General features: G+C 43.0%; 1 protein-coding gene across 2 annotated transcripts in view; it reads left to right on the top strand.

The window, feature by feature from the left end:
• Positions 1-27624, top strand: part of efcab12 (EF-hand calcium binding domain 12) — a 61202-nt gene that overhangs the window by 22883 nt on the left and 10695 nt on the right. For both annotated transcript variants that reach the window (XM_087994560.1, XM_043708416.2), the window contains exons 4-5: positions 8889-8997; positions 14689-14808. In XM_087994560.1, coding sequence (XP_087850686.1) covers positions 8889-8997; positions 14689-14808 — 229 coding nt within the window. The remainder of the gene's footprint in view (positions 1-8888; positions 8998-14688; positions 14809-27624) is intronic.

The following is a 27624-nucleotide window of genomic DNA, read 5'->3' as shown; positions in this document are numbered from 1 at the left end:
TTACTCACCTCAGAAGTCTGGGCTCCTGTCTAGTCATGTCACTACATAATTTAGTAATCTCTACATTACTCCAATGCCACGTGCAAGTGAGTATAGAAATAACAGGATAATGGATATATTGCTGGAAATTTTGTGCAGTAGAGAGGTCTTTAGATTCATGAGGGACTGGGAGTGGCTCTGGCAAAAATAGTACCTGTACAAATTAGGTGCACCTGAACACCTTGTCGGCATCTTGCTAGTGCCATTGGGTGGACTTTAAACTTGCTTGGTATGGGCATGGGAACCAAGAACGATTAGTAGAGCAGAATACTAGGTCTTGCTGGCATAGGGCTTGCAGGGAAACAGCTGGCACTAGCATGCAGAATAATAATTTAATCACCGAAATCGGGTAGGAGAAAAAGGAAGGACATCCAATGCATAATGCATGTATGTTAATACACAGAGTATGTAAATAAATTTAAGAGTTACAACCCAGATTGCAGTGTGGATTTGTGTTGTTGTGGTGGTGACAGAGGCCTGGATCAAGGAAGGGTAAGATAATGTGTTAAATATTCCTGGGTATAAGTTATTCAGGAAAAATAGAGAAAGGAAGGAAGGGTGCGGGGTGGCAGTGTTTGCTAAGGAGACAGTTACAGTGCTGGAAAAGGAAGATGTCTATGTGTAGAGTAAATGTGGCCAGAGCTATGGAAAATGAAGGGGAGGTGGTAGTTTAGTAGCAATGTCACTGGATGATAATCGAGAACTCCAGGCTAGGTTTCTGAGGACATGGGTTTCATGGGACCATAAGAAATAGGAACAGGAATAGACCTTTCAGCCTCTTGTGTCTGCTCTCCCATTCAATGGGATCATGGCTGATCTAACATTCCGAGGTAAAAACAATGACTGCAGATGCTGGAAACCAGATTCTTCTGGATTAGTGGTGCTGGAAGAGCACAGCAGTTCAGGCAGCTTTCAAGAAGCTTCGAAATCAACATTTCGGGCAAAGGCCCTTCATCAGGAATAAAGGCAGTGAGCCTGAAGCATGGAGAGATAAGCTAGAGGAGGGAGGTGGGGAGAAAGTAGCACAGAGTACAATGGGTGAGTGGGGGAGGGGATGAAGGTGATGGGTCAGGGAGGAGAGGGTGGAGTGGATAGGTGGAAAAGGAGATAGGCAGGTAGCTCAAGTCCAGACAAGTCATGGGGACAGTGCTGAGCTGGAAGTTAAGAACTGGGGTGAGGTGGGGGAAAGGGAACTGAGGAAACTATTGAAGTCCACATTAATGCCCTGAGGTTGAAGTGTTCCAGGGCGGAAGATGAGGCGTTCTTCCTCCAAGCGTCTGGTGGTGAGGGAGCGGCGGTGAAGGAGGCTCAGGACCTCCATGTCCTCGGCAGAGTGAGAGGGGGAGTTGAAATGTTGGGCCACGGGGCGGTGTGGTTGATTGGTGTGGGTGTCCCGGAGATGTTCCCTAAAGCGCTCTGCTAGGAGGCGCCCAGTCTCCCCAATGTAGAGGAGACCGCATCGGGAGCAATGGATACAATAAATGATATTAGTGGATGTGCAAGTAAAACCTTGGATGTGGAAGGCTCCTTTAAGGCCTTGGTTAGAGGTGAGGGAGGAGGGGTGGGCGCAGGTTTTACAGTTCCTGCAGTGGCAGGGGAAAGTGCCAGGATGGGAGGGTGGGTTGTAGGGGGGCGTGGATCTGACCAGGTAGTCACGGAGGGAACGGTCTTTGCGGAAGGCGGAAAGGAGTGGGGAGGGAAAACAGACCCCTCCCCACTAGACGCTTGGAGGAAGAACGCCTCATCTTCCGCCTCGGAACACTTCAACCCCAGGACTTCAACAGTTTCCTCATTTCCCCTTCCCCCACTGATCTAACATTCCTCATGCCCACTTTCCTGCTCTTTCCTCATAGTTCTTGATTCTCCTATTGATCAAGAATCTGTCAGTTTAACTTTATTGGTGAAAACCTTCTAGAAACATTTATTCAGAATAGAATCGGTAATCTCACAGAGAGAAAGTTTGAAAAGATTCAGGGTTTCTAAGGCGGAATTCATTTTGCTGGTATGTTTTGAAGAGATAATGCTGTTTATGTATTATACATTGGTTTCTAGAAGGCGTTTGCCACTCAACAAGCTTGTGACAGATGTTATACAAATCATGGCATCATGAACTCAAAATTGGCTGAGTTGATTAGATTAGATTACTTAGTGTGGAGACAGGCCCTTCGGCCCAACAATCCACACCGACCCGCCGAAGCGCAACCCACCCATACATTTACCCCTTCACCTAACACCTGAAGAAGGGCTTATGCCTGAAACGTCGATTCTCCTGTTCCTTGGATGCTGCCTGACCTGCTGCGCTTTTCCAGCAACACATTTTCAGACCTAACACTACGGGCAATTTCGCATGGCCAATTCAACTAACCTGCACATCTTTGGACTGTAGGAGGAAACCGGAGCACCCGGAGGAAACCCACACAGACACGGGGAGAATGTGCAAATTCCACACAGTCAGTCGCCTGAGGTGGGAATTGAACCCGGTCTCTGGCGCTGTGAGGCCGAGTTATAGAGTATAGAGCTTAATGCTCAATTAATATTTTTCGGGCGGGAGGAAGATTCATAGTAGAATTCCCCAAGGATCAGTTTTGAAGATTCCTTTACCTGATATCAGTTAATGATCTGGATCTTGATGCACAGGGAAGAATTTCAAAGTTTGCAGATGACACCAATTTTGGAAGAATTGTAAACTGAGTAGGATAATATGGAACTCCCAAAGGACATTGACAGGTTGTTGGCATGTAGAGATAGTTAGCAGATGTGATTCAATGCAGAAAGTTGTGAGGTAGTGAACTTTGGTCGGAAAACATTGACAGACAATGTAAAATAGGGCCTACAATTCTCAATGGAGTTCAGGAGCAGAGGGATCTGAATGTATATGTTAAACAGATCATTGAGGGCAGCAAGGCTAGAAACTTTGATTGGGTTGCAGAGTACAAGAGAAAAGAGGTAATCTTGAGCTTGTAGAAGACACTTGTTCAACTTCTACTGAACTAATGTGTACAGTTGTGGGTACCACATGGAAAGATGTGAATGCATTTGGAGAAGATGCAAAAAAAGGTTTACAAGAATGGTCCCAGAAATGAGAAATTTCAATTATGAGGACAGATTGAAGTAGTTGGGTCTGTTCTTCTTGTAGCCAAGAAGGCTGAGAGGAAATTTGACAGCGGTTTTCAAAATCATGAATGGGCTGGAAAGAGATCAGTGTTTCTGCTCATAGAAGGTGAAAGTGCAAGAAGACGTAGGTTAAAAGTAATGTGCAACTCAAGCAAGAGTGATGTGAGAAAATAATTTTTCACTCATTAAATAGTTAGGATATGAAATGCACTACTTGGAAATATTGTCAGGGCAGATTCAGTTGAGGCATTCAGGAAGGTATTGGATGTTTATTTGGATAGAAAAAGTATGCAGGGATATGGAGAGATTGTCTCTAGATAATATAACTAATACAGACACAATGGGCATTGAATGGCCACCTTGTGTATCATATCAACTAGGGAGAGGCTGAAAAGGCTGGGGCTTTTTCCCTGGAGCATCAGAGGCTGAGGGGTGACCTTAGAGGTTTATAAACTGATGATGAGGGGCATGGACAGGGTAGATAGACATGATCTTTTCCCTGGAGTGGGGGAGTCCAGAGCTAGTGGGTATTGGTTTATGTTAAAAGGGGAAAGATTTAAAAGGGACCTTCGAGGCAACTTTTTCATACAAAATGTATGGAATGGGTTGCCAGAGGAAGTGGTGGAGGCTGGTACATTTACAACATTTAGGAAGCAACTGGATGGGGATATGTATCAGAATGGTTTAGAGATCTGGCAAATGGAACCAGATAAATGTGAATATCTGGTCAGCATGGACGAGTTGGACCAAAGGGTCTGTTTCTGGGCTGTACATCTCTGACTAATTCTGTGCTATCAAAGCACTAGTTAATAGCACGAAAATTAACTTATGGAATTCAACCTGGAGAAGTGAGTGGTGAGGTACTGGGGTGGGTAAACCAGGCAAAGCAAAGTGTATTTAATACTAAGAAGTGTAGAGGAAGTGAGAGCACTAGGAGTGAATATCCACAATTCCCTGAAGTTAGCTGGACAAGTAAATAAGATTATTAAAAGGCCATATGGAATCACTTTTTTTTTAGCTGAGGTATGGAATTTGAGATTAAGGAAGTTGGACTACAAAACTATAAAACCTCGAGTTAAGTCATAACTTCAGTACTGTCTGCAATTCTTAACACCTCATTACAGAATAGATGTAATTGAACTGCTAAGGGATATAGGAGATTCATGAGGACGTTGCCAAGACTTAGATAACTGTAGCTATGAAGAAAGATTGGATTTGATTTGATTAAGGCATGTAAAATTGAGGAGCATGGATGGGAAGTATCGGGGTCAGTGATGTTCTGTATGGTTGTGAAAGCATTCATGATTGATTGAATGCAATATGCACCCACCCAAGGGACTCTTATCAGAAGAGAAGGAGATTAATTGAGACAAAGCTGGGACTAGTTCTGTCCTAATATAGGTCATATTCATGTGCTTCGAGAGGCTGGTCATGGCCCGCATCAACTGTAGTCTCCCAGCCTGCCCTGATCCCCTATAATTTGCCTACTGATGGAACAGGTCCACAACGGACACCATTACCCTAGCCCTGGAACATCTGGACGTAAGATTCCTCCTCATTGACTACACTCCGTGTTCAACAACGTTATCCCCTCCAGATTGATCTCAAAACTCCAAGATCTTTGACCTTGCCCTCTGCAACTGGATCGTCATTTCTCTGACCCACAGATCGCAATCAGTGAAGATAGACTATACCTCCTCCACAAAAGTACTCAACATTGGATCCCTCCCAAGGATGAGTCCTCAGCCTCCTACTGTACTTACTGTACACCCACGACTTTTGCCAACCTCTGAATTAACTCCATCTGCAAGTTTGCTGATAACACAACTGTGGTAGGACAGATTTGTAACAACGACTATTCCGAATACAGAAAGGAAATTGAGAACTTGATGACGTAGGTGGGCTGTGTTCTCCTCCTTTCTTTCTGAATTTCTGATCAGTTTTTTTTTAGTTTTGTCAATGTTGACAGATGTTGCTCTCATTGCACCACGTCAATGGAACTGAGGTCGAGAATGTGGGGAACATCAACTTTTTAGGAGTGATAATAACCGACAACCTGTCCTACACTTCCCATATAGATGTGACGGTCAAGAAGGCACAACAACACCTCTTCTACCTCAGGCAGCTCAGAAAATTCAGCATGCCCAAAAGGTCCCTCACCAACTTTTATAGATGCACCATTGAAAGCATACTGTACATAATAGCCTGGTATGGCAACTACTCTGCCCAGGACTGTAAGAAACTACAAAAGGTGATGTGCACAGTCTGGACCATTATGAAGCCATCCTTCCATTCATGTACTCCATTTACATGGTTTGTTGCTACGGAAAGGCTGCCAACATCATCGAAGACCCATCCCACCCCAGTAATGTTGTGCTACAACTTCTTCCGTCAGGCAGAAGATATAGAAGCTTGAACACACGCACCCGCAGGAACAGCCTCTACCCAGTTGTTATTACCGATGAATGGACTCCAAAGCTTCAAATAATGCTGATCTTGCCTAGTGCACACCTGATGCAACATAACCTGCATGCCTCTAAGTTTTTTTTCTATTCTATGATCTGTATGTCCTTGCTTACTACGATTCACCTGTACTGTTCGTAAACAAAGTTTTTCACTATACTTTAGAACATGTGACAATGAATAAAAAAGGCAAGGTGGGCGGCACAGTGGCACAGTGGTTAGCACTGCTGCTCACAGCGCCAGAGACCTGGGTTCAATTCCCGCCTCGGGCAACTGACTGTGTGGAGTTTGCACATTCTCCCCATGCCTGCATGGGTTTCCTCCAGGTGCTCTGGTTTCTTCCCACAGTCCAAAAATGTGCAGGTTAGGTGAATTGGCCATTCTAAATTGCCCGTAGTGTTAGGTGAAGGGGTAAATGTAGGGGAATGGGTTGCGCTTCGGCGGGTCGGTGTGGACTTGGGCCAAATGGCCTGTTTCCACACTGAGTAATCTTAAAAAAAAGCAAATCAAATTTATGTAATCTGTAAATAATTACAGTAATGAAATTAATTTTGTATTGTTTCTTCAACTAGACACTTCTAGTATAAGAGCCCTTACCGATTTCTAATAATTTTTTGTTCTATTCTTTTATAATTTTTGATTGGAGCTGTGAACTGCGGACTGTGAGCTAAGGGTGACTTTTGGACTGTGAGTAATAGTTTGTGTCAAAAGGAAAACAAACAGGCATAAACATTAAACAAAAAAAACCCCAAAGAATTGCGAACTCTGGAACTAGGAAACAAAAACATAAATTACTGGAATAACTCAACAGGTCTGGCTGCATCTATGGAGAGAAAGCACAGTTAACATTTTGGGTCCAGTGACTCTTGTTCAGATCTGATTGTAGCTTGGAAAAGGTTGGCATATATGCTGAAGATGTGTTGGTGGGGTTGGGAGGTAAGAACAAATGATTGGTGGAGATGAGCCCAGAGAGAGACAGACAGACAGAGAAAGGTAGGGCAGACATATGATTGGGTATAACTCAGCCTGGCAGAATCCATAGCTGCTAATAGGAGCAATTAGTAGCTGACAATAAGGTTGTTGTCGTAGCAGCCCACATAAAGACAAGGGCCTGGTGTGTCAGGGTTAAGGTAAAGACATGGGAGAAGGTGCTCAGGCCCTGAACTTAATGAACTCAATGTTGAGCCCTGAAGGCTGCAGGATCCCCAAGCAGGAAATGACTTGCTGTTATTCCAGCTTGTGCTGAACTTTGTGGGAACATTGCAGCAAGCCCAAGGCAGAGATCTTGGTCAGGGAGCACAGTGATGTGTCGAAGTGGCTGGCAATAGGAAGCTGGAGGTCATTTTTGCAGACAGGACAAAGGTGTTGCGCAAAGCAGTCGCCCAGTCCACATTTCATTTCTCCACTGTAGAGGAGACCACATTATGAGCAGTGAATACAATAGACTAGATTGAATGAAGAGCAGGTAAATCGCTGTTTCATCTTGAAGGTGTGTCTGGGCCTTGGATGGTGAGGAAATAAACAAGTGGGATTTACACCTGTGATTGCAGGGGAAAGTACCATGGGGTGAAGGGTGGTGTTAGGAGTGGGCAAGGAATGGACCAAGGTGTTCCAGAGGAACAATCACTGGGGAAGGCTGACAAGAGAAGGGAGAGGATTTGATTTGATGCTGGTGAAGGCTGGTAAGTGGGAACTAGGGGTCCCTTTCGCTGTTATGAGTGGGAAAGGAGGAGTGAGGGCTGAAGTGTGGGAGATGGGTTGGACATGGCTGAGGGCCCTGTAAAACGTGGTGGTGAGGATTCCTCAGTTGAGGAAGAAGGTTGATATGTTTATATATCGATATATATCTATATCTTTGGGCTCCATCTCCACCAATCATTTACTCATGGATGAGACAGTCAGTTTGTCAAGGATTGGTCATAATTTGGATTAGTTTTCTGAAAAAATGGAATCTGGCTGTTGATTCTACAACTTGAATATTCAGAAGCTCCCTTCCTTAACCTCTTTATCAGCTCTTAGAATCTCAGAAAATAAAAAAAAACTAAATTATAAGTATTACTGCCTTTATCTGAGTGAATTGTAAAGGTGACCCTGATTGATATCTTCAGAAAATCAACCAGGAAACAATCTGTTCTGGGTCCTCTTTTGTTTGTAATTTATATTAAATGATTTGAATGAGAATGTAGAAGGCATGGTTAGTAAGTTTGCAGACAACACCAACATTGGTGACATAGTAGACAGTGAAGAAGGTTTTCCAAGATTACAAAAGGATCCTGATCAAACAGGTCAATGGGCAGAAAAATGGCAGTGGGAGTTCAATCTGGATAAGTGCAAGGGATTGTGATTTGGTACAAGAGTAGGGATCAATCTCAATTTCACCAGTTTCTTCATTTCCCCTCATCCCACTTTATCCCAGATCTAACCTTCCAATTTGGCGCCACCCTCTTGAACTGTCCTACCTGTCCATCTTCCTTCCCACCTATCTCTTTCCACTCTCCTTTCCGGCCTATCACCATCACCCCCCACCTCCATCTACATATCGCATTCCCAGATACCTTACCCCCACTTGATGAAGAACTTATGCTCAAAACGTCAACTGTCCCGCTCCTTGGATGCTGCCTGACCTACTGTGCTGTTCCAGCACCACACTTTTCAACTAGGAACCATTGGGATTAATTTTGAGAGTCTTTTGAAGGTGTAATTTTACTGTGTTACAAGTACAGGGGTTCTGTCTCCATGTCATAACTGCTGAAATCCTCACTCCATTCCTCTGACCCCCTAGATTTCGCAATTCTGTCACACTCTTGACTGGCTTTCTATCTTTGTCCCCACAAACTCCCTAAATTCCAAGTTCCTCTAAAACCCTGCTGCCCATATTTTATCTCATGTATACCAAGATCAATTCATCCCCAACATTCCTACACTCGTCAATCTATCTTGGCTTCTGGTTACCCTGATTTTTCACACTCCATGTCTGGTGAATGTGCCATCAACTATTGTGAGCTCTAGGAGTTCTCTCAGTAAACCCCTCAAACTCTCTCCACTTTTTTTTTAAAAGATGCTTCTTAAAACTGACTGTTTGACTTTGCTATTGGTATCACCCTCTTATGTCCTTGTACAGCTGTTGTTGATAAGTCTTGTGAAGCATTTTGGCATGTTTTACTATCTTTGCAAGGCTATACAAATTATTGGTGTAATGTTACAGTGGAAAATACTATTGACATCAAGTTTGAAGAGTTGTCTTTCATCTGTAAATCTATCTTTCTCTGCAGCTTTACTTCATCCTGGAGACAAATTGAAAATGGAGCCAGGTTTGAAATTAAGGCCTCCTGGGACTGGCTTGTTACCTAATCATGAAGTGGAAAAATGGGTCTCCACCAGGTAAAGAGGGGAGCCATGCTTTGCATCTGTGTGTCATTGTAAGGGATTTGTGCAAAACAGGTTTGTACCTGTTAAGGTAAAGGTTGAGGTAATGGTGCACAGGAAAGTTCACGTAGGAAGGGAGATAAATCAGATCATCCTTTCAAAAAAGGCACTTGATCTGAAAATAAGCAAGTAAGTAAAAGGAATTGGAGTAAATCCTATATCTGTCAGGCCTACACGACCATTCAGTATGATCGTGGTTTCTACTCTGCTTTCCTGTCCACTCCCCATATCTCTGAATTTCTTGAGACCAAAATGATGGCTATCCTAGCCTTAAATGTGTTTTCACTGAGAATCCACAACTCTCTTGTGTAATGAATTCCAAAGATTCACAAACTGTGGGGGAAAAAAAAATTCTCCTCATCTCCATCCTAAACAATTAGTCCCTTATCGACTCATTTTTCCCCGTTTTCCAGATACCCTGCCCAGGAAAGTAATCTTGTAAATTTCAGTGGCATCATCTAATGTCCTTCTGAACTCCAGGGAACATGGACTTTAGCAAGTTCTGAGAAGATTTGTAGCTCAGGTTGAGGTTCTGGATGGTTCACTCGCTGAGTTGGAAGGTTCATTTTCAAATGTTTCGTTACCATACTAGGTAACATCTTCAGTGAGCATCCAGATGAAGCACTGCTGATGTTTCCTGCTTTCTATTTATATGTTTGGGTTTCCTTGGGTTAGTGATGTTATTTCCTGTGGTGACGTCATTTCCTGTTCTTTTACTTATGGGGTGGTAAATGGAGTTCAAGTCAATCTGTTTGTTGATAGAGTTCCAGTTGGAATGCCATGCTTTTAGGAATTCTCGTGCGTGTCTCTGGCTTGTCCTAGAATGGATGTGTTGTCCCAGTCGAAGTGGTGTCCTCCCTAATCTGTATGTAAGGATACTAGTGAGAGATGGTCATGTCATTTTGTGGCTAGCTGATGTTCATGTGTCCTGGTGGCTAGTTTTCTGCCTGTTTATCCAATGTAGTGTTTGTTACAATATTTTGAAAATGACATTAGTTTTGCTTGTTGTCTGTATAGGGTCTTTCAAGTTCATTAGTTGCTGTTTTAGTGTATTGTGGGTTTGTGGGCTACCATGATACCACATTGACTTGGACCCCATTTACCACCCCCTGAGAAAAAGAACAGGAAATGATGTCACCAACCCAAGGAAACCCAAACATATAAATAGAAAGCAGGAAACGTCAGCAGTGCTTCGTCCAGAGGCTCACTGAAGATGTTACCTAGTATGGTAACGAAATGTCTGAAAATGAACCTTCCAGCTCAGCGAGCATACCTACATCCAGAGCATAGACTTAACTCACTCAGTTTCCTCTTAATGGACAACCCTCTTGATTGTAGAGAAAGCATAATCAAAAAAGAACTGCTCCACTTTGGCTGATGATGCAAGCACGTCACAATGTCTTTCTGCATTAACTGTGCTATATAAGTGAAAATTTATAAATTAAGAAATATGAGAAAGGACAAAGAAAGTAAAAAAACAAACAAAAATTAGAATTATGAATCAGAAATGAAAGGAAAGGCAAAAATCATCACAACATATTAATTCTATTTCTTTCTTCACAGGTATTGCTAGACCTGCTCTTTTTTTTATGTTAGTTGATGGGATGTTGGCATCGCAGGTTGAACCAGCATTTATTGTCCATCCCTAATTGCTCTTGAGCTGATTGACTGACTGAGTCAACCATTTCAGAAGGCAGTCAAGAGACAACCAAATTGCTGTGGTTCTGGAGTCATGTGTGGACAATAGTAAGGATGGCACATTTGCAGATTTCCTTTCCTAAAGGACATCTGTGAACCAGATGGGTTTTATTAAGAATCAACAATTGTTACATTGCTATCATTATACCAGGTTTTAATTCTAAATTGGGTGGGACTGGAACATTAGATTACTTAGGAATGTTATTGGACTTTTAATCTATTTTTCCACCACCTACCATTTTCCAACATTTTCTGCTTTCATTTGATTTTTGCAATCTGCAGTATTTTACTTTCGGTTCAGTAAATCTAGAAGCCAGGACTCCCCTCAAGAGCAATGGAATTTTAATTTCATTGATTAAATAAACATGCATTGAAATGCTAGTATCTGTAATGAGCATGGCACTTTAAATTTTTGTTAAAAACAACAATTTGATTTATTAATATCCTTTTATGGAAAGAAATCTGCCTTATCCAGTGTTGTCTACAGCAGGCACACAGCAAGGTGGTTAGATTTTGAGTCAGAGAGATCTACCCCTCAGAGAAAGTGCCTTCGGCCCATCGAGTCTGTGTAGGTCAAAAACATTACAATTCTAATTCAGTTTTCCAGCACTTAGAGTTATTGTGTCATAGAGATGTACAACATGGAAACAGGCCCTTCAGTCCAACATGCTGACCAGATACCCCAAACTAATCTCATCCCATTTGCCAGCGCTTGGCCCAAATCCCTCTAAACCCTTCCTCTTCATACATCCATCCAGATGTCTCTTAAATGTTGTAATTGTACCAGCTTGTGCCACTTCCTCTGGCAGTTCATTCCATCCACATGCCACCCTTTGTGTGAAAAAATTGTCCCTGAGGTCCCATTTAAATTTTTTCCCCTTTCATCCTAAACCTATATCCTCTAGTTCTGGACTCCCCATCCCCAGGGAAAAGACAATGTCTATTTACCCTTTCCATGCCCCTCATGAGCTTAGAAATCTCTATAAAGCCTCCAACGCTGTGGGAAAAACAGCTCCAGCCTATTCAGCCTCTCCGTATAGCTCAAACCCTTAAACCTGGCCCACAGTGTATATGTTTTAGCATTGCAAGTGTACATACAAACATTTTAACTGTTATGAATGTAGCTGCCTCTATCAGGGAGAAAGTGAGGTCTGCAGATGCTGGAGATCAAAGTTGAAACTTTATTGCTGGAACAGCACAGCAGGTCAGGCAGCATCCAGGGAACAGGAGATTCGACGTTTCGGGCACAGGCCCTTCTTCAGGAATGAGCAGAGAGTGTTCAGCAGGAGAAGATAAAAGGTAGGGAGGAGGGACTTGGAGGAGGGGCGTTGGAAATCATCCACCGCCAAACCACAACAACCCGACGGTCGGAGGAGGAGCGTCTTATCTTCCGACTGGGAACCCTCCAACCGCAGGGGATGAACTTGGACTTCACCAGTTTCTTCATCCCCCCTCCCCCCACCTTGTCTCAGCCGGATCCCTCCAGCCTGGCACCGCCTTCCTGACCTGCAGTCTTCTTCTTGACCTCTCCGCCTCCATCCTACTCCGACCTATCACCCTCACCTTGACCTCTTTCCACCTATCACATTTCCAACGCCCCTCCTCCAAGTCCCTCCTCCCTACCTTTTATCTTCTCCTGCTGAACACTCTCTGCTCATTCCTGAAGAAGGGCCTGTGCCCGAAACGTCGAATCTCCTGTTCCCTGGATGCTGCCTGACCTGCTGTGCTGTTCCAGCAATAAAGTTTCAGCTGCCTCTATCACCCTTGCAGGCAGTGAGTTCCAGTTTCTCACTATCCTCAATTGAAAAACATTTTGGTTAATCATTATTTGCCCTTTTTAATGGCCAGGATAGCCATGAAGTGGTACCAAACACCTAATAATATTGTTAGAGAGTTTCAGTTTCAATCAAATCTTTTCATTCAGATGCAACAAAAGCAGACATAGCTGATTCTGCGTAATCCTCTTCTCTTTTGTCTGAGGATATGGACAAAAATGTTGACAGCTGCCCCATACATCATGAACTGACGGTCTGACATACCGAACGATATGTTTCAGCTACATCCCAGACTCCTCCACCACCATGCTGGGTATTCATACGACAACAATGGTATACACATGAGCAACATTCACTGTGGGACTGCACAATATTGACTCTGAACCTCGCGACGCCTCATTCTATGAGTTTAAATACTGTACAGCAGGTCTACTGATTATTACCTACCATCCTCCTTCAATACTCCTTCATGTTCAACACAACCTGGAAGAAACATTGAGTGCTGTTTTATCGACAAAGATCTTGAATTAGGCAGCAAAACACTTTCAAAGACTCACTAATGTTTGATTGTAAATCTGTAGATTAACACAAAAACAAGTTTCCATCATTCCCTTCTGGATCCTTTCTTTATCTATAAATCAACTACCCATCGGAGAATAACACAGCTTTTGTTTGTAATTACCTGTTCAACATTATATGACACATCTGCAACAGATGGAATCTTGTGGCCTATAGGAGGGCACACTATCATGTGACACTCAAGAACACAGTTCTCCATTTTTAAATAAATTTCAACACCAATTTTAGAAATCAGCTAATTAACAAGTTTGGAATACTGCGAGACAGTGCAATGAAAGGAGGGAGCTAAAGTAAAATTATTTGGAAATATCCTACATTCAGCATGGAACGAGACTGTTCAGTCCAACTAGCCCACACCGACCATGTTCCCAAACTAAACTCGTCCCACTTGCTTGTGTTTGATCCATATCCTTCCAAACCTTTTCTAATCATGTACTTATCCAAATTGTATTTAAATTTTTTAACTGTACCTGTATACACCGCTTCCTTTGGCAGTTCATTCCACCCACAAACCACTCACTGCATCCCTTGTGGTTCCCACCTATCTGTAAATGCTTCAAGACCACCAGTGGTTGAAGTATGTTCCCTCTCCACGGACGTTGTGAAACTTGAAAGGGTTCAGTAAAGACTTACAAAGATGTTGTCAGGTTTGGGGGAGTTGAGAACTAGAGGACATAGGTTTAGGATGAGAGAGGAAAAATTTAAAAAGGAACAGTGGGCAACTTTTTCATGCAGAGGTTGGTATGTGTATGGAATGAGCTGACAGGAAGTGGTACAAGCTGGTACAAATACAACATCTGGGAGGCATCTGCATGGCAATGTGAAAAGGAAGTGTTTAAAAGGATATGGGCAAGTGCTGCCAAGTGGGACTAGATTAGCTAAGAATATCTGGTTGACATGGGCGAGTTGGGCTGAAGGGTCTGTTTCCATGCTGTACCTCTCTATGACTCTCTACCCAGGCACAGTTGTAACGGTGGAAGAGAGGCAGGGCAATTTAAAATGACAACCTGCTTCGTGCCCTGTTGCCAGATGGCTACTTTAGCCAGACACCGAGACAGGCGTACGATTAAGTCTCCCCATCTTCCATTGGATGCAGAACAATAAGGAACTTGAGGCTGAAGAGCAGGCAAAACTCCAGCAGATTCTTTAAATAACTAAAAAGTAAGTCAAACTTCCCATAACATATGTAAATGTGGCCCACAAAATCCACAGCTCTACAAACCAGATTGTTTGGCCAAACAGGTTGCAGGTCCCTCTGCGGCCCCGTCCTCTCTTTGTATGCCTCCTGCATGGCTGGGTCAATGTCAGGCTAACCGCAAAGTGACTCCAGGCTGAGCACCACAATCTCCGACTCCTCAAGCCTGGATTTCTGCCTCTTTGTCATCCCCTTGTGCATGGAGTTTTGAATAGTAGTACTACTTGCACCTTTCACCTTGCAGGCATTACATTTCTAACCATGGTCACACCCAGCCTTCTTAGGAACCGTTCGATTTTGTAAACCATAAGAATGAAGAGTTTCTGTTGAAAACTTTAGGATGACGCTGCCTGCTGAACAGTGTAGAAAAGTCTTTGACTAAACTTCTCAATATCCTAGACGGCTTATCGCTTTGGAACAACTTAATCGTCAGTTGGCTGAAAAAAAAGGTGAAATTCAGAGGGAGTCGAAGCTTGAAAACATTACCGTGAAGAATGTCAGTCAAGAGACAAAGCTGAGGTAAGTGTGGTTTGCTTCTTTCCCCACCTGCTGGAGCACAACCTCCTCCATATTCAAAGTTGACTTTGAGAAGTTGCTAACTCTTGCTGGATCCCATTTCACGTGACAACACAGTGAATATGAGCTGGTCAGTCTCAGTTCCCCATCATTTATCCATATCATTCTGCTTTGCTGAGTTTCAAATATTTCACCACAGTTTGAGGACTGGGGGGAAATTTTGCTGGTACTCCTCATTTGTTCTTCAAGCAACACCAGATCAAACAGATTATTTATCTCTATGTTCTTTGTGGGGACTTTGCTGTTCAAAAACAGATTGGCACAAATACTCATGTAAGATAATATTTAATCGTACATGAAGAGTACGGAGGTATTTATGAGAATGCTGAACTGTTCCCTTATGAGTACTATTTGGCAATGGACTGCCCCTCAGATGAACTCAATCCTGCCTAATGTATTCAATAGATCAAAAGTGGAAACTTCCCCAGTTACACAGCAGCCATACTGAAACTCACGCCAGAGTTTCAACCATCCTGTTCGCTGAGAACCTAACTGCTCTCAAACATTCCCGTTTCCTACTAGAACTCTTGAGAATCAAGATGTTATCTGTGTTAAAGCAAGACGCTTGGTATATTCAATACGAGCCAGCTCATCTATTCATCCAGATGGAGGCTGGGAGTCCTACTCTGGATTACAAACCAGTGGGTGTGCAGGCATGTGTGTAGGCGACCTGATTTAAGTTGTGAACTCTGGGTGAGTACAGGTGTGAGTTCTGCTGTGGACATCAATCCATAGATATAAATGAGAGAGTTTATGGTGTGGCTGTGAAATGGAAGTATACATTTAGCTGTGGAAAGTTGGAAAATTGGAAGTCTGTTTTTGACATTGTATTCTTTTGAGATGGATAAAATAGTGAAAGGTTGAGATTTTCAACCTGTAATCTCATTCCAGTTGTGGGAAGATCCTGGAACCTGATACTGGGGACAGAGTGGTTATGTATTTGGATAAACGTGAGTTCATCTGAGAGAACCAGTGTGGATTTGCAAAAGGCAAGTGAGGTCCCAAAAACAGTTGAACTTTTTCAAGAGGCACAAATGTAGTAGATATGGGAATCTCTAGCTGCTTTTTGTATAGATTCTAAAAAGCCATTTTGAGATGTTTCTGCACAACAGTAATTTTGAGCATCGTAACACTAAACTTACCAGAGTTCCACACTCTCTCTTTCAGCTTTTGCTGCTTCTACTTAACAGAGTTTATGTAGGTGTCTCTGACTACATGTGGTTTGGGGTGTGAGATGTTGCCCATATCATTATATGAGGATTATCAGCAAGATCCACACTTAATTTGTTCCCTTGTCAATGAGTCTTTCAGTGTCCTCCCTTTCCTCTGTCTTCCTTGAGATCAGCCATCAACCTTAAGTTGTGAAAAAAGACAGATGACTTGGCATGTGGACATGCTGTTCAGAGATGATTTCACATTATCATGGTTACAATACTGGAGAAAATAGCTTTAATGATAAAACTGAAATTAGTTCACCAGCCTTCCCACGTGACTTTGAGTTTAGAAAGGATGTGAAGACATTGGAGAGGGCACAAAAATTATTTGTTCTGTTGTGTAAAGCGATTAAGTATCTAAAAGGGTTAGCTGACATCATATCGAATATTAGTGCCAGTGATGAGTAACTTCAGTTATGAGCTTACATTGGAGAAGTTAGTACTATTTTTCTTCGAGAAAAGAAGGCTGAGAGGTGCTCTGATGGATGTTGGGGTCGATAGGAAGAAACTGTTTCGCTTGTGCTAAAATCAAGAACAGAGGGCAGATTTAAAATGATTAGCAAACAAGCAAAAATGATACAAGATTAAGCCTTTTCCCTGCAGTGAGTAATTAAGCTATGGAATACACTGCCTGAACTGGACGTTGGTTCATTTAAGGTTTTCATACAAACATAAGAAATATGAGCAAAAGTAGACAATCCAGCCCCTTGAGCCTTTATCAACATTCAACAATATAGAACATAGAACAGTACAGCACAGTACAGACCCTTCGGCCCACAATGTTGTGCCTAGCATTTATCTTAATCTAAGTTCAATTTAACCTATACACCCCTCAATTTACTGCCATCCATGTGGTTGTCCAGCAGTCGCTTAAATGTCCCTAATGTCTTTCACTGTACTACCACCGCTGACCGTGCATTCCACGCACCTACCACACTCTCCATAAAGAACCTATCTCTGACATCTTCCCTATACCTTCCTGAAATCACCTTAAAATTATGACCCGGGTGACAGCCGTTTCTGCCTTGGGGAAAAGTCTCTGGCTATCTACTCTGTCTATGCCTCTCACTACCTTGTACACATCTGTCTGGTCTCTCTTCCTTCTCGCCAATGTGAAAATCCCTAACTCACTCAACCTTTCTTCATAAGACAAGCCCTCCTGGAAAATTTCCTCTGCATCCTCTCTAAAGCATCTACATCCTTCCTGTAATGAGCCGACCAGAACTGGACACACAATACCAAGTGTGGTCTAACTATAGAGTTTGAAGCAAAACTTCGCAGCTCCTAATTCCCCCTATTAATGAAAGCCAAAACACCATACGCCTTCTTATCAACCCTGTCAACTTGGGGGGCAACTTTGAGAGATCTATCTAGATGGACCCCAAGATCCTGCTGTTCCTCCACACTGCCAAGAATCCTGTCTTTAACCCTGTCATTCAAATTTGACCTTCCAAAATGAATCACTTCACATTCATCCAGGTTGAACTTCATCGGCCACTTCTCAGCTCAGCTCTGCATCCTGTCAATGTCTTGTAGCCTGCAACTGCCCTCAACACAATATACAACACTACTGACCTTTGTGTCATCGGCAAACGTACTAACACACCCTTCCACTTCTTCATCCAAGTCATTTATAAAAACTACAAAAAGCAGAGACCCAAGGACAGATCCCTGCGGGACACCACTGGTCACTGACCTCCAGTTGGAATACTTTCCATCCACTACCATTTGCTGTCGTCTTTCAGCTAGTTAATTATATATCCAGAATTTCCCTGCATCCCATACCTCCCATCCCTCCATTTTTGCAGCAGCAGCAGGAGAGATGAGAGCGAGGACCGGGGGCTGCCGGGAAGGTAAATTAATCCTTTAATACCTTATCTTGTGGGATCAGTGGCATCCATGTTTGCAGCAGGAAAAGGAGCAGTGAGAGGGAGGACTAGGCGGATGCCAGGAAAGTAAATTAATCCTTTTAAAAACTTACCTTGTGGGATCAGCAATCTCCATATTTGCAGCCGCAGCAGGAGTGGTGAGAGTGATGACCAGGGGACTGCCAGGTAGGTAAATTAATCCTTTAAAAACTTAACTCATGGGATTAGCGGTTTACATTTTTGCAGCAGCACTGACAGCGGTGAGAGTAAGGTCCGGGGGCTACCAGGAAAGTAAATTAACGCTATAATAACTTGTATTGTGAATAGGCGGAGTGCACACTGAACAGGAGTGGATATGGGGCAATATCAAGGCTGATCTGTTTGTGTTCTACATTAAACATTCCCACATCCCTGTTAATGATTTTACTCCAAAAGAAAACTATTTCAATACTTTTATCCGAGAGATTTACTTCATAAACCTCATTGCCATTGATTACTGCATGAGAAGTACCATCGAGTCATAGAATCCTACAGAGTGGAGACGGGCCCTTTGGCCCAAACTGGTCCATGCCAACCAAAATGTCTGTCCATACTAATCCCATTTCCCTGCACTTGGCTCATATCCTTCTAATCCTTTCCTATCCATTTGTTTGTCCAAATGCCTTTTAAATGTTGTTAATGTTTCCACCTCAACCACTTCTGCTGGCAGCCCTTTCCGTACGCATGCCACCCTCTGCGTAAAAAAGGTTGCTCCTCAGGTTGCCTTTTATTCTTTCCCCTCTAACCTTAAACTGATGCCTTTTAGTTCTCCATTCCACAACTCTGGGGAAAAAGACTGAGTGCATTCACCCTATCCATGCCTCTCATGATCTTATGCACCTCTATAAGATTCCCCCCCTCAGTCTCCTACACTCTAAAGACAAAATTCCTAGCTTGTCCGACCTCTCCATATCACTCAGATCATTGAATCCAGGCAATATCTTTGTAAATTTCCTCTGCACTCTTTCCAGTTTAGTAACATCCTTCCTATAGTAAGTAATGTGACCAAAAATGAACACAATACCCCAAGTGACGTGCGGCCTCACCAACATCCTGTATAACTGCAAAATAACTTCCCAAGCTCTATACTCGATGCCTCAACTAATGAAGGCCAATGTGCCAAAAGCCGCCATCACTGTCCTGTCTACTTGTGACTCCACTTTCAGAGAGCTATGAACCTGAACTCCAAGATCCCTCTGTTCCATTGCACTCTTTAAGAGTCTACCATTCACCATGAAACTCCCACCTTGATTTGACTTTCCAAAATGCAAGGGGGCCTCGGACTTATTTATATTAAACTCCACTTACTATTTCTCAGCCAACTTTCCCAGCTGATCAAGGTCCTGATCAATTTCTGATAAGTTTCCTCACTATCCACGACACCTATTTTGGCATCATCAGCAAACTTACTAATCATGTCTTGTACATTCTCAACCAAATCATTGACCTCGACAACAAACAGCGATGGGCCCAGCACTGACCCCTGAGGCACTTCACTCGTCACAGGCCTCCAGTCTGACAAGCATCCTTTCACTATTAGCCTCTGCTTCCTACCATCAAGCCAACTTTGTATACAATTTGCCAGCTCCCCATGGTTTCCATGCGATCTAACCTTCCAGAGCAGCCTACCATATGGAACCCTATCAAAGACCTTACTGAAATCCATATAGACTACATTTTCTGCCCAGCCCTTGTCAACCTTCCTGACCACTTAATCAAAGAACTCTAATAAATTTGTGAGGCCTGATCTCCCACTCAAAGTCATGCTGCCTGGTCCTAATCAAACCCTGTCTTTCCAAATGTTATGTATATCTTATCTCGGAATCTTCTCAAGTAACTTACCCACCAAAGATGTTAAGTTTATTTGTCTATAGTTCCCAGGCTTTTCTTTGCAGTTCTTCTTGAATAATGGCACAACATTCACTACTCTCCAGTCTTCCCGCAACCTCACCTGTGGCAAATGATGGTGCAAAGATATCAACCAATGTCGCCACAATTTCTTCTCTAGCCTCTTGCAGTGTTCTTGGATATATCTGGTCAGGACCAGAAGGTTTATCCACACATTCTAATGCGTCCAACATCTCTCGTGCTGTGATATAGACTGTCCCCAAGATATCACTGCTAACTTCCCCAAGTACCCATGTCTTTCTCCAAGATAAACACAGAGGAGAAATATTCCTTGAGAACTTGGTCCATCTCCTGTAGTTCTACACTTAAATGTCTACTTTGGTCCTTGAGGGGCCCTATTCTCTCTCTAGTCATTCTTTTTCCTTTAATGTACTTAAAGTACCTCATTGGATTCATCCTAATCTTCTCAGCCAAGGCTATCCTGTGCCCCCTTCTCACCCTCCTGATTTCCTTCTTCAGTAAACTCCTGTGTTCCCTGATAAATCTCCAGTGATTACCTTGATCCCACCTGTAGCTGAGCCATTCCTCCGTTTTCCTGGTAAAAGCCTCAATATCTTTTGTCATCCAGGGCTCCCTATTCCTGCCAACCTAGCCCTTCACCCTCACAGGAACATAAAGACATTGAACTCTAGCTCTCTCACTTGCCAGAGGTCCTTTTGCCTGCAAACAAACTACTCCAAGCATTAAAGACTACAAGCTTCACGTTCCTGGCAATGAGGGATATTGCAAAACATGATGCTCCATTTTTTTTTCAATGTCTTATTTCCCCGAATGACATCTTCCACCTTAGCATTTGTCATAGTTGTGCTCAACTCTAATACTTAAAACTGTTGGCTGAGCTTATTTGGATACCCAGCCAATTCAGCTGCCCATCTGGATATCATAATTCCTCCACCTCAGTTATAGAAGCCAATGTATCTTTCTGTGAAGGCCAATTTGACTAGCAGTGGAACCTTCACAAAGAAGATTGCTGATGCAAATTGATACATGACCAGTCTGTCTGAAAAATGTAGAAGCTTGACTTCCAATTTTGCATTCTGTTTTTAACCCATTTATGACAATGCGTCCAAATTCAATGCTCCCACTCCACAAAAAATAATTACGTCCTAAAATTTCTTTAAATCTGTCCCCCTCATGGTGCCATTAAAACATGCTGATGACAACTCTATTTTAGTAAGACAGACCTTACTGAAAAGTACCAAACATTTGAGGCATCATTTAAGCCATATATACATTTATTTAACTTCCAGAATGTCCCTATTGTATTCGGTGCCTTTTCCATTTCGGTGAGTGAATAACACGTAAAGCAATTTTAACACCAATTGATCCCAGACATTTGTTCCCAACAAAGTCAAAAAATGCTCAAAATTGCTTTTACTGTCATTGGTGATTATATTCTTGTATCTTGATATCACAGTTTTTCTTCAAGCCCACATGCTACTCCTGTAATAAGGGCCAGATTTTCTGGTAACAGGCAATCCCACACAAGTAGCTACTCACTTTTTTTATATATGAGAAAAGGAAGTTCGATATAAACCGTATTCTGATCAGGCCACCTTCTGAAAAGCAAAGGCGCACTTCCATTCTGATGCACAGATCTGTCAAACCATTCCTGCTTTTCACAGCAGTAAGCAGCCGTAATCTAAAATATAAATGTTTCAGACAGCCAGTCTGCTGTCAAGTGTAAAAATAAAATAAGCTAAGGGTGATGTTAGGTTGCTGTGATTATTGACTGCTAAGTAGATAGGAGGATAAAGTTGCCAGGGATGTAATATGCTAAGGGGAGGTTGGATGCCAGGATAACAAATGGATAGAGATAGGGTGCGAAATAAGTAGAGTGCTAGGTGGGGTGGGGATAGCGCAAGGCCACAAGAGAGCAGGTAAATGTTTAGGGTCGGGGTGGACGGAAACAATTTGGTTTGGCAGTGGCGGAAGGAGATTAGATGTTGCATCAAGGAGATTTAGATTAGCAACACAGGCTTGGGTAGAGTCTGGCAGGTTGATGAGGGTTGGATTGAATCAGGATAGTTTGGTAGAAGGGAACAGATGGTCAGATTGGGCCGCAGTGGTGTCAGATTGGGTCTGGTGGCAGTGGTATGGGCATGGGGTCAGATTGGATCTAGTTTAGTTTAGGTCCGTGCCTGGACGAGGGGATTCAGTGGTTTGGGCCAGGGTTTGTTTGGTCCTGGGATGAACGTTTGGTGCGGTAGGGTTGCCGGTTAGGGCATGTGGGTATAAGTGGTGGGAGTGGTGGGTTAGCTATGGGATCAATTTAATAATTACTCCGGTGTTTACCTATGTATTTTATTTAATTTCATCATAACTATCTGAAGTCTCCAATGTTTTTATGGAGAGGTTTGTAATGTTAGATTAGATTACTTAGTGTGGAAACAGGCCCTTCGGCCCAACAAGCCCACACCGACCCTCCAAAGCGCAACCCACCCAGACCCATTCCCCTACATTTATCCCTTCACCTACCACTATGGGCAATTTAGCATGGCCAATTCACCTAACCTGCACATTTTTGGACTGTGGGAGGAAACCGGAGCACCCGGAGGAAACCCACGCAGACACTGGGAGAACATGCAAACTCCACACAGTCAGTCGCCTGAGGCGGGAATTGAACCCGGGTCTCTGGTGCTGTGAGGCCACTATGTTCTGAGCATAGTGAAATTGTCCAGGGAAAACTTGATCTTCTGGGTAATTCCTTCAGAAGGGAAGGAATCCTGCAACTGAGGAGATTCCACAGGGTCCCCGTGCACTTTACCAATTCTAACTCTGCACTACAACTGCCCAACCAGGGGAAAATCTGACCCAATGTTTCTTGTCCCTGTTAAATTACATCCTTTATTTTGCCTTCTAGGCTGCTACTATGTGACCTATCCGCAGTATTTATTTCAATGATTTAAGATCTCTTTCTCATGAAATGTTCATTCCCAGACCCAGTGTTTGAGATTACACTATTTTCTTGCCTTCCATGCTTGTACTTCATGTTCCCAATCAATGACACCAACCTTCTGTGCATTCATCCAGGTTTAGTATTTTCCAGTGGCCTTCCCAGCTGTATTTATAATAGTCATATTTATTCACTGATTTGACCTATCTCACAGGCATTTGATTTTGCTAACCACTTCTGGCCGTTGTCCTTTGAGACTACCAACCTCATTGATTCAAATCATGGAATCCCTACAGTGTGGAAGCTGACCATTTCGCCTGTTGAGTCAACACTGACCCCCTGAAGCACATCTCACCCAGACCTAGTCCCCTACCTAACTAGATAATGAAGTCAGCGTGACTAAGGGGAAGAGTAGGCAGGAAGCGGAGGGCGAACGCAGAGGGACTGGTGGTCTGAGGTGCATTTGTTTTAATGCGAGAAGTATAGTAGGTAAGGCTTGGGGCTTGGATTTGTACCTGAGAGTAAGATGTTATTGCTATTACTGACACTTGAGGGAAGGGCATGATTGGCAACTAAATATTCCAGGATATCGATGCGTCAGGCGCGATAGAGATGGAGGTAAAAAGGGTGGAGGAGTTGCATTACTGATAAAAGAAGATATCACAGCTGTAATGAAGGAGGGCACAATGGAGGACTTGAGCAGTGAGGCAATATAGGCAGAGTTCAGAAATAAGAAGGGTGCGGAAACAATGTTGGGATTGTACTACAGGCCTCCCAACAGCGAACGTGAGATAGAGGTACAAATACGTAGAGACATCATAGAAAGATGTAGGAGCAACAGGGTGGTGGTAATGGGAGACTTTAATTTTCCAAACATTGACTGGGATTCATTAAGTGTTAGAGGTCTGGATGGTGCAGAATTTGTAAGGAGCATCCAGGAGGGTTTTCTAGAGCAGTATGTAAGTAGTCCAACTCAGGAAGGGGCCATACTGGACCTGCTGTTAGGAAATGAGCTCAGCCAGGTGGTTGCAGTTTCAGTGGGAATAGTGATCACAATTCCATAAGTTTTTGAAAACTCATGGACAAGGATGAGAGTGGTCCTAAAGGAAGTGCTAAACTGGGGGAAGGCCAACTATACCAAAACTCGTCAGGAGATGGGGAATATAGATTGGGAACAGCTGTTTGAAGGGAAATCCACATTCGATAAGTGGAAGGCTTTTAAAGGGAGGTTAATTAGTGTTCAGGTAGAATATGTTCCTGTGAAAATGAGGGATAGAAATAGCAAGATTGGGGAACCAAGGATGACAGGTGAAATTGGGAGACTAGTTAAGAGGAAGAAGGATGTGCACATAAGGTTTAGGCGACTGAAGACAGATGAAGCTTTGGATGAATATCGGGAATGTAGGACCAATCTGAAATGAGGAATTAAGTGGGCAAAAAGGGATCAGTGGATATCCTTAGCGGGCAGGGTTAAGGAAAACCCGAAAGTCTTTTATTCCTATATAAGGAGCAAGAGGGTAACTAGGGAAAGGGTTGGCCCACTCCAGGACAAAGGAAGAAAGTTATGTGTGGAGTCAGTGAAAATGGGTGAGATTCTTAATGAGTACTTTGCATCTGTATTCACCGAGGAGAGGGACATAGCGCATGTTGAGGTTATGGATAGATCTTTGATTACTCTAGGTCAAGTTGGCATAAGATGGGAGGAAGTGTTGTGTACTCTAAAAGGCATTCAGGTGGACAAGTCCCCTGGTCCGGTTGGCATCTATCCCAGGTTACTGAGGGAAGTGAGACAGGAAATAGCTGGGGCCTTAACAGTTATGTTTGCAGCATCCTTGAACATGGATGAGGTCCCAGAGGACTGGAGAATTGCTAATGTCCCCTTGTTTAAGAAGGGTAACAGGGATAATCCAGGCAATTACAGACCTGTGAGCCTGACATCAGTGGTAGGGAAGCTACTGGAGAAGATATTAAGGGATAGGATATATACCCATTTGGAAGAAAATGGGCTTATCATTGATAGACAGCATGGTTTTGTGCAGAGAAAGTCATGTCTTACAAACCTAATAGAATTCTTTGAAGAAGTGACAAAGTTGATTGATAATGGAAGGGATGTAGCTGTCATATACATGGACTTTAGCAAGGCATTTGATAAAGTTCCCCATGGTAGACAGATGAAGAAGGTGAAGGTGGGGTCCAGGGTGTTCTACCTAGATGGATACAGAACTGGTTGGACAATAAGAGACAAGGAGTAGTAGTGGAAGGGAGCTTCTCAAAATGGAGAACTGTGACAAGTGGTGTCCCACAGGGATCTGTGCTCGGAGTACTGTTGTTTGTGATATACATAAATGATTTGGAGGAAGGTGTAGGTTGCCTCATTAGCAAGTTTGCAGATGACACTAAGATTGGTGGAGTAGCAGATAGTGAAGGGGACTGTCAGAGAATACAGCAGAATATAGATCGATTGGAGAGTTGGGCAAAGAAATAACAGATGGAGTTCAATCCGGATAAATACGAGGTGATGTGTTTTGGAAGATGCAATTCCAGAATGAACTATACTGTAAATGCAAAAGTCTTGGGGAAAATTGCTGTACAGAGGGATCTGGGAGTTCAGATTCATTGTTACCTGAAGGTGGCAGTGCAGATCGGTAGAGTTGCATGCTTTCCTTGATTGGACAGGGTATTGAGTATGAAAGTTGGCAGTCATATATAAGACTTTGGTTCGGTCACATTTGAAATACTGCATACAATTCTGGTCGCCACATTACCAAAAGGATGTGGATGCTTTGGAGAGGGTGCAGAGGAGGTTCACAAGGATGTTGTCTGGTATGGAGGGTGCCAGCTATGAGGAGAGGTTGAGTAAATTAGGATTATTTTCATTGGAAAGAAGGAGTTTGAGAGGGGACCTGATTGAGGCCTCCAAAATCATGAGGTGTAGACAGGGTGGATAGCAAGAAACATTTTCCCAAAGTGGGTAACTCAATTACTAGAGGTCACGAGTTCAAAATAAGAGGGGACAGATTTAGGGGAGATATACGTGGAAAGTTCTTTACGCAAAGGGGGCCAGCGGAGGTGGTTGGGACAGGAACGATAGTGTCATTTAAGATGTATATGGACAGATGCATGAAATGGACAGGGAGCAAAGGGATATAGTTCCTTAGAAGATAAAGATAGGCAGCAGATTTAAATAGGGGATATGGATAGGCGCAGGTGTGGAAGGCTGTGAAGGGTCTGCTCCTGTGCTGTGATGTTCTTTGTTCTCGACCCTGTAACCCTGCATTTCTACAGCTAATCCACCCAGCCTTTACACCAAGGGGCAATTTAGCACAACCTTTGGACTGTGGGAGAAAACCGGAGTCCCAGGAGGACGCCCATGCACACATATAGAGAATGTGCAAACTTCTCACAGGCAATCATCCCAGGGCAAAATCAAGCCTTGGTCACTGCCGCTTTGAGGCAGCAGTGCTAACCACTGAGTCGCTGTGTTGAGGTGCAGACATTAATTTACAGTTTGGCTGGTCTGTCAAAATCTTATGTACCATTTTACTGCATTACTCCAACAGCAAAAAGGACTTTCTGCTGCCAGATCCATAATTATTCTATTCATTCTCACACAGAGCACTAAATTCATCACTCTCAAACACTCCCTATTTTCAGTAAGAAACTTAGCTGGTGGTCCCATCCACTTTTCAATTATCACAGCCACAATTATTTTCTTATTGTTTTTCCTTTTACTATTGATGTCTGACAAAATCTGCTTGCCAGATCTGTAAAACGTAAAACGAACATTTTTCTTTATCCCTTGAAATCCATGACCACTATCTGCATTGACAAGCCAGACTTAAATATTAACTGTAACAATGTCATTCTCACATCTATCATTTGCCTCTTTTGTGAGCTTATTATACTCACCATCCCGTATCCCTGTGCCCTTTACTAAAAGTTTTAATATTTTAGAAGACAATGAGCAAACATGCTATGTAATTTTAACACAATTTTTGTTTTCTAAATTTCTACCCTTTGATGTCAAGAATATCTTCTTTAATGTAGAGGGTATGTTCCGTTAAAGGAATACAATAGTGTATCGATTATGTAAATTACAAATTTACAGATTTTCATCATGCAAAAGCTTTGTGGTTTCCTGTATCCAATTTCATCTGTACTTTCTTCACCTATTGTCCACTTAATACACGGAGATTCAAAGAACATTACCGAACAGGCCCTTTGGCCCACCAAAACTGGGCCAACACGTGATGCCTTTCTAAACTTAAAAACCTTTTGCCTCTATGTGGTCAAATTCTCCAAAATTCTCAAATTCTCAAACCATTTCATTCTATATCCATACTCTTGCGATATCCCAGTTGATGTCTGGGTAGTTCAATATTCTGCTCTCTTCTCCACTGTCACACTTTTGGACAGTCTCCTGTGCCAAGATACCCTATTCCCCATCTGGCTATCCTCAAGACAGACTTATACACAAGGTAGAATGCTGATTAATACTATCAGAGAAACCAGTTTCAGCAGGACATCATTCTCTACCTCACCCCTCACCCCTCACTCAGTTTCCCTCAATGGGTACATGATTGCCTGCACCAACCCATTTGAACCTGTATCTCTCCAGTAGGTATGATTGTGTAATTTGTACACCACTTCTTGTTATGCATCACAATGTGTCCAACTCTTATTTTTGCTTAATGAGAGCAGACAACCAAATGCAGATGTGGTTACTTCAGTCTGTCTCTCTGTCTAAAAACTCCCACATTGTATTGACTAATGTTAGTGAAAGATTGACCATTGAACCTGACTGCCTAAAATGCTGGGGAGGGGGTGCCTCCAT

Source organism: Chiloscyllium plagiosum, unplaced genomic scaffold (genome assembly GCF_037043375.1).
Source record: "Chiloscyllium plagiosum isolate Xiang-an unplaced genomic scaffold, Cpla_swu_hap1 HiC_scaffold_14, whole genome shotgun sequence".
NCBI lineage: Eukaryota > Metazoa > Chordata > Chondrichthyes > Orectolobiformes > Hemiscylliidae > Chiloscyllium > Chiloscyllium plagiosum.
This window is presented reverse-complemented; position numbering and strand designations above follow the sequence as displayed.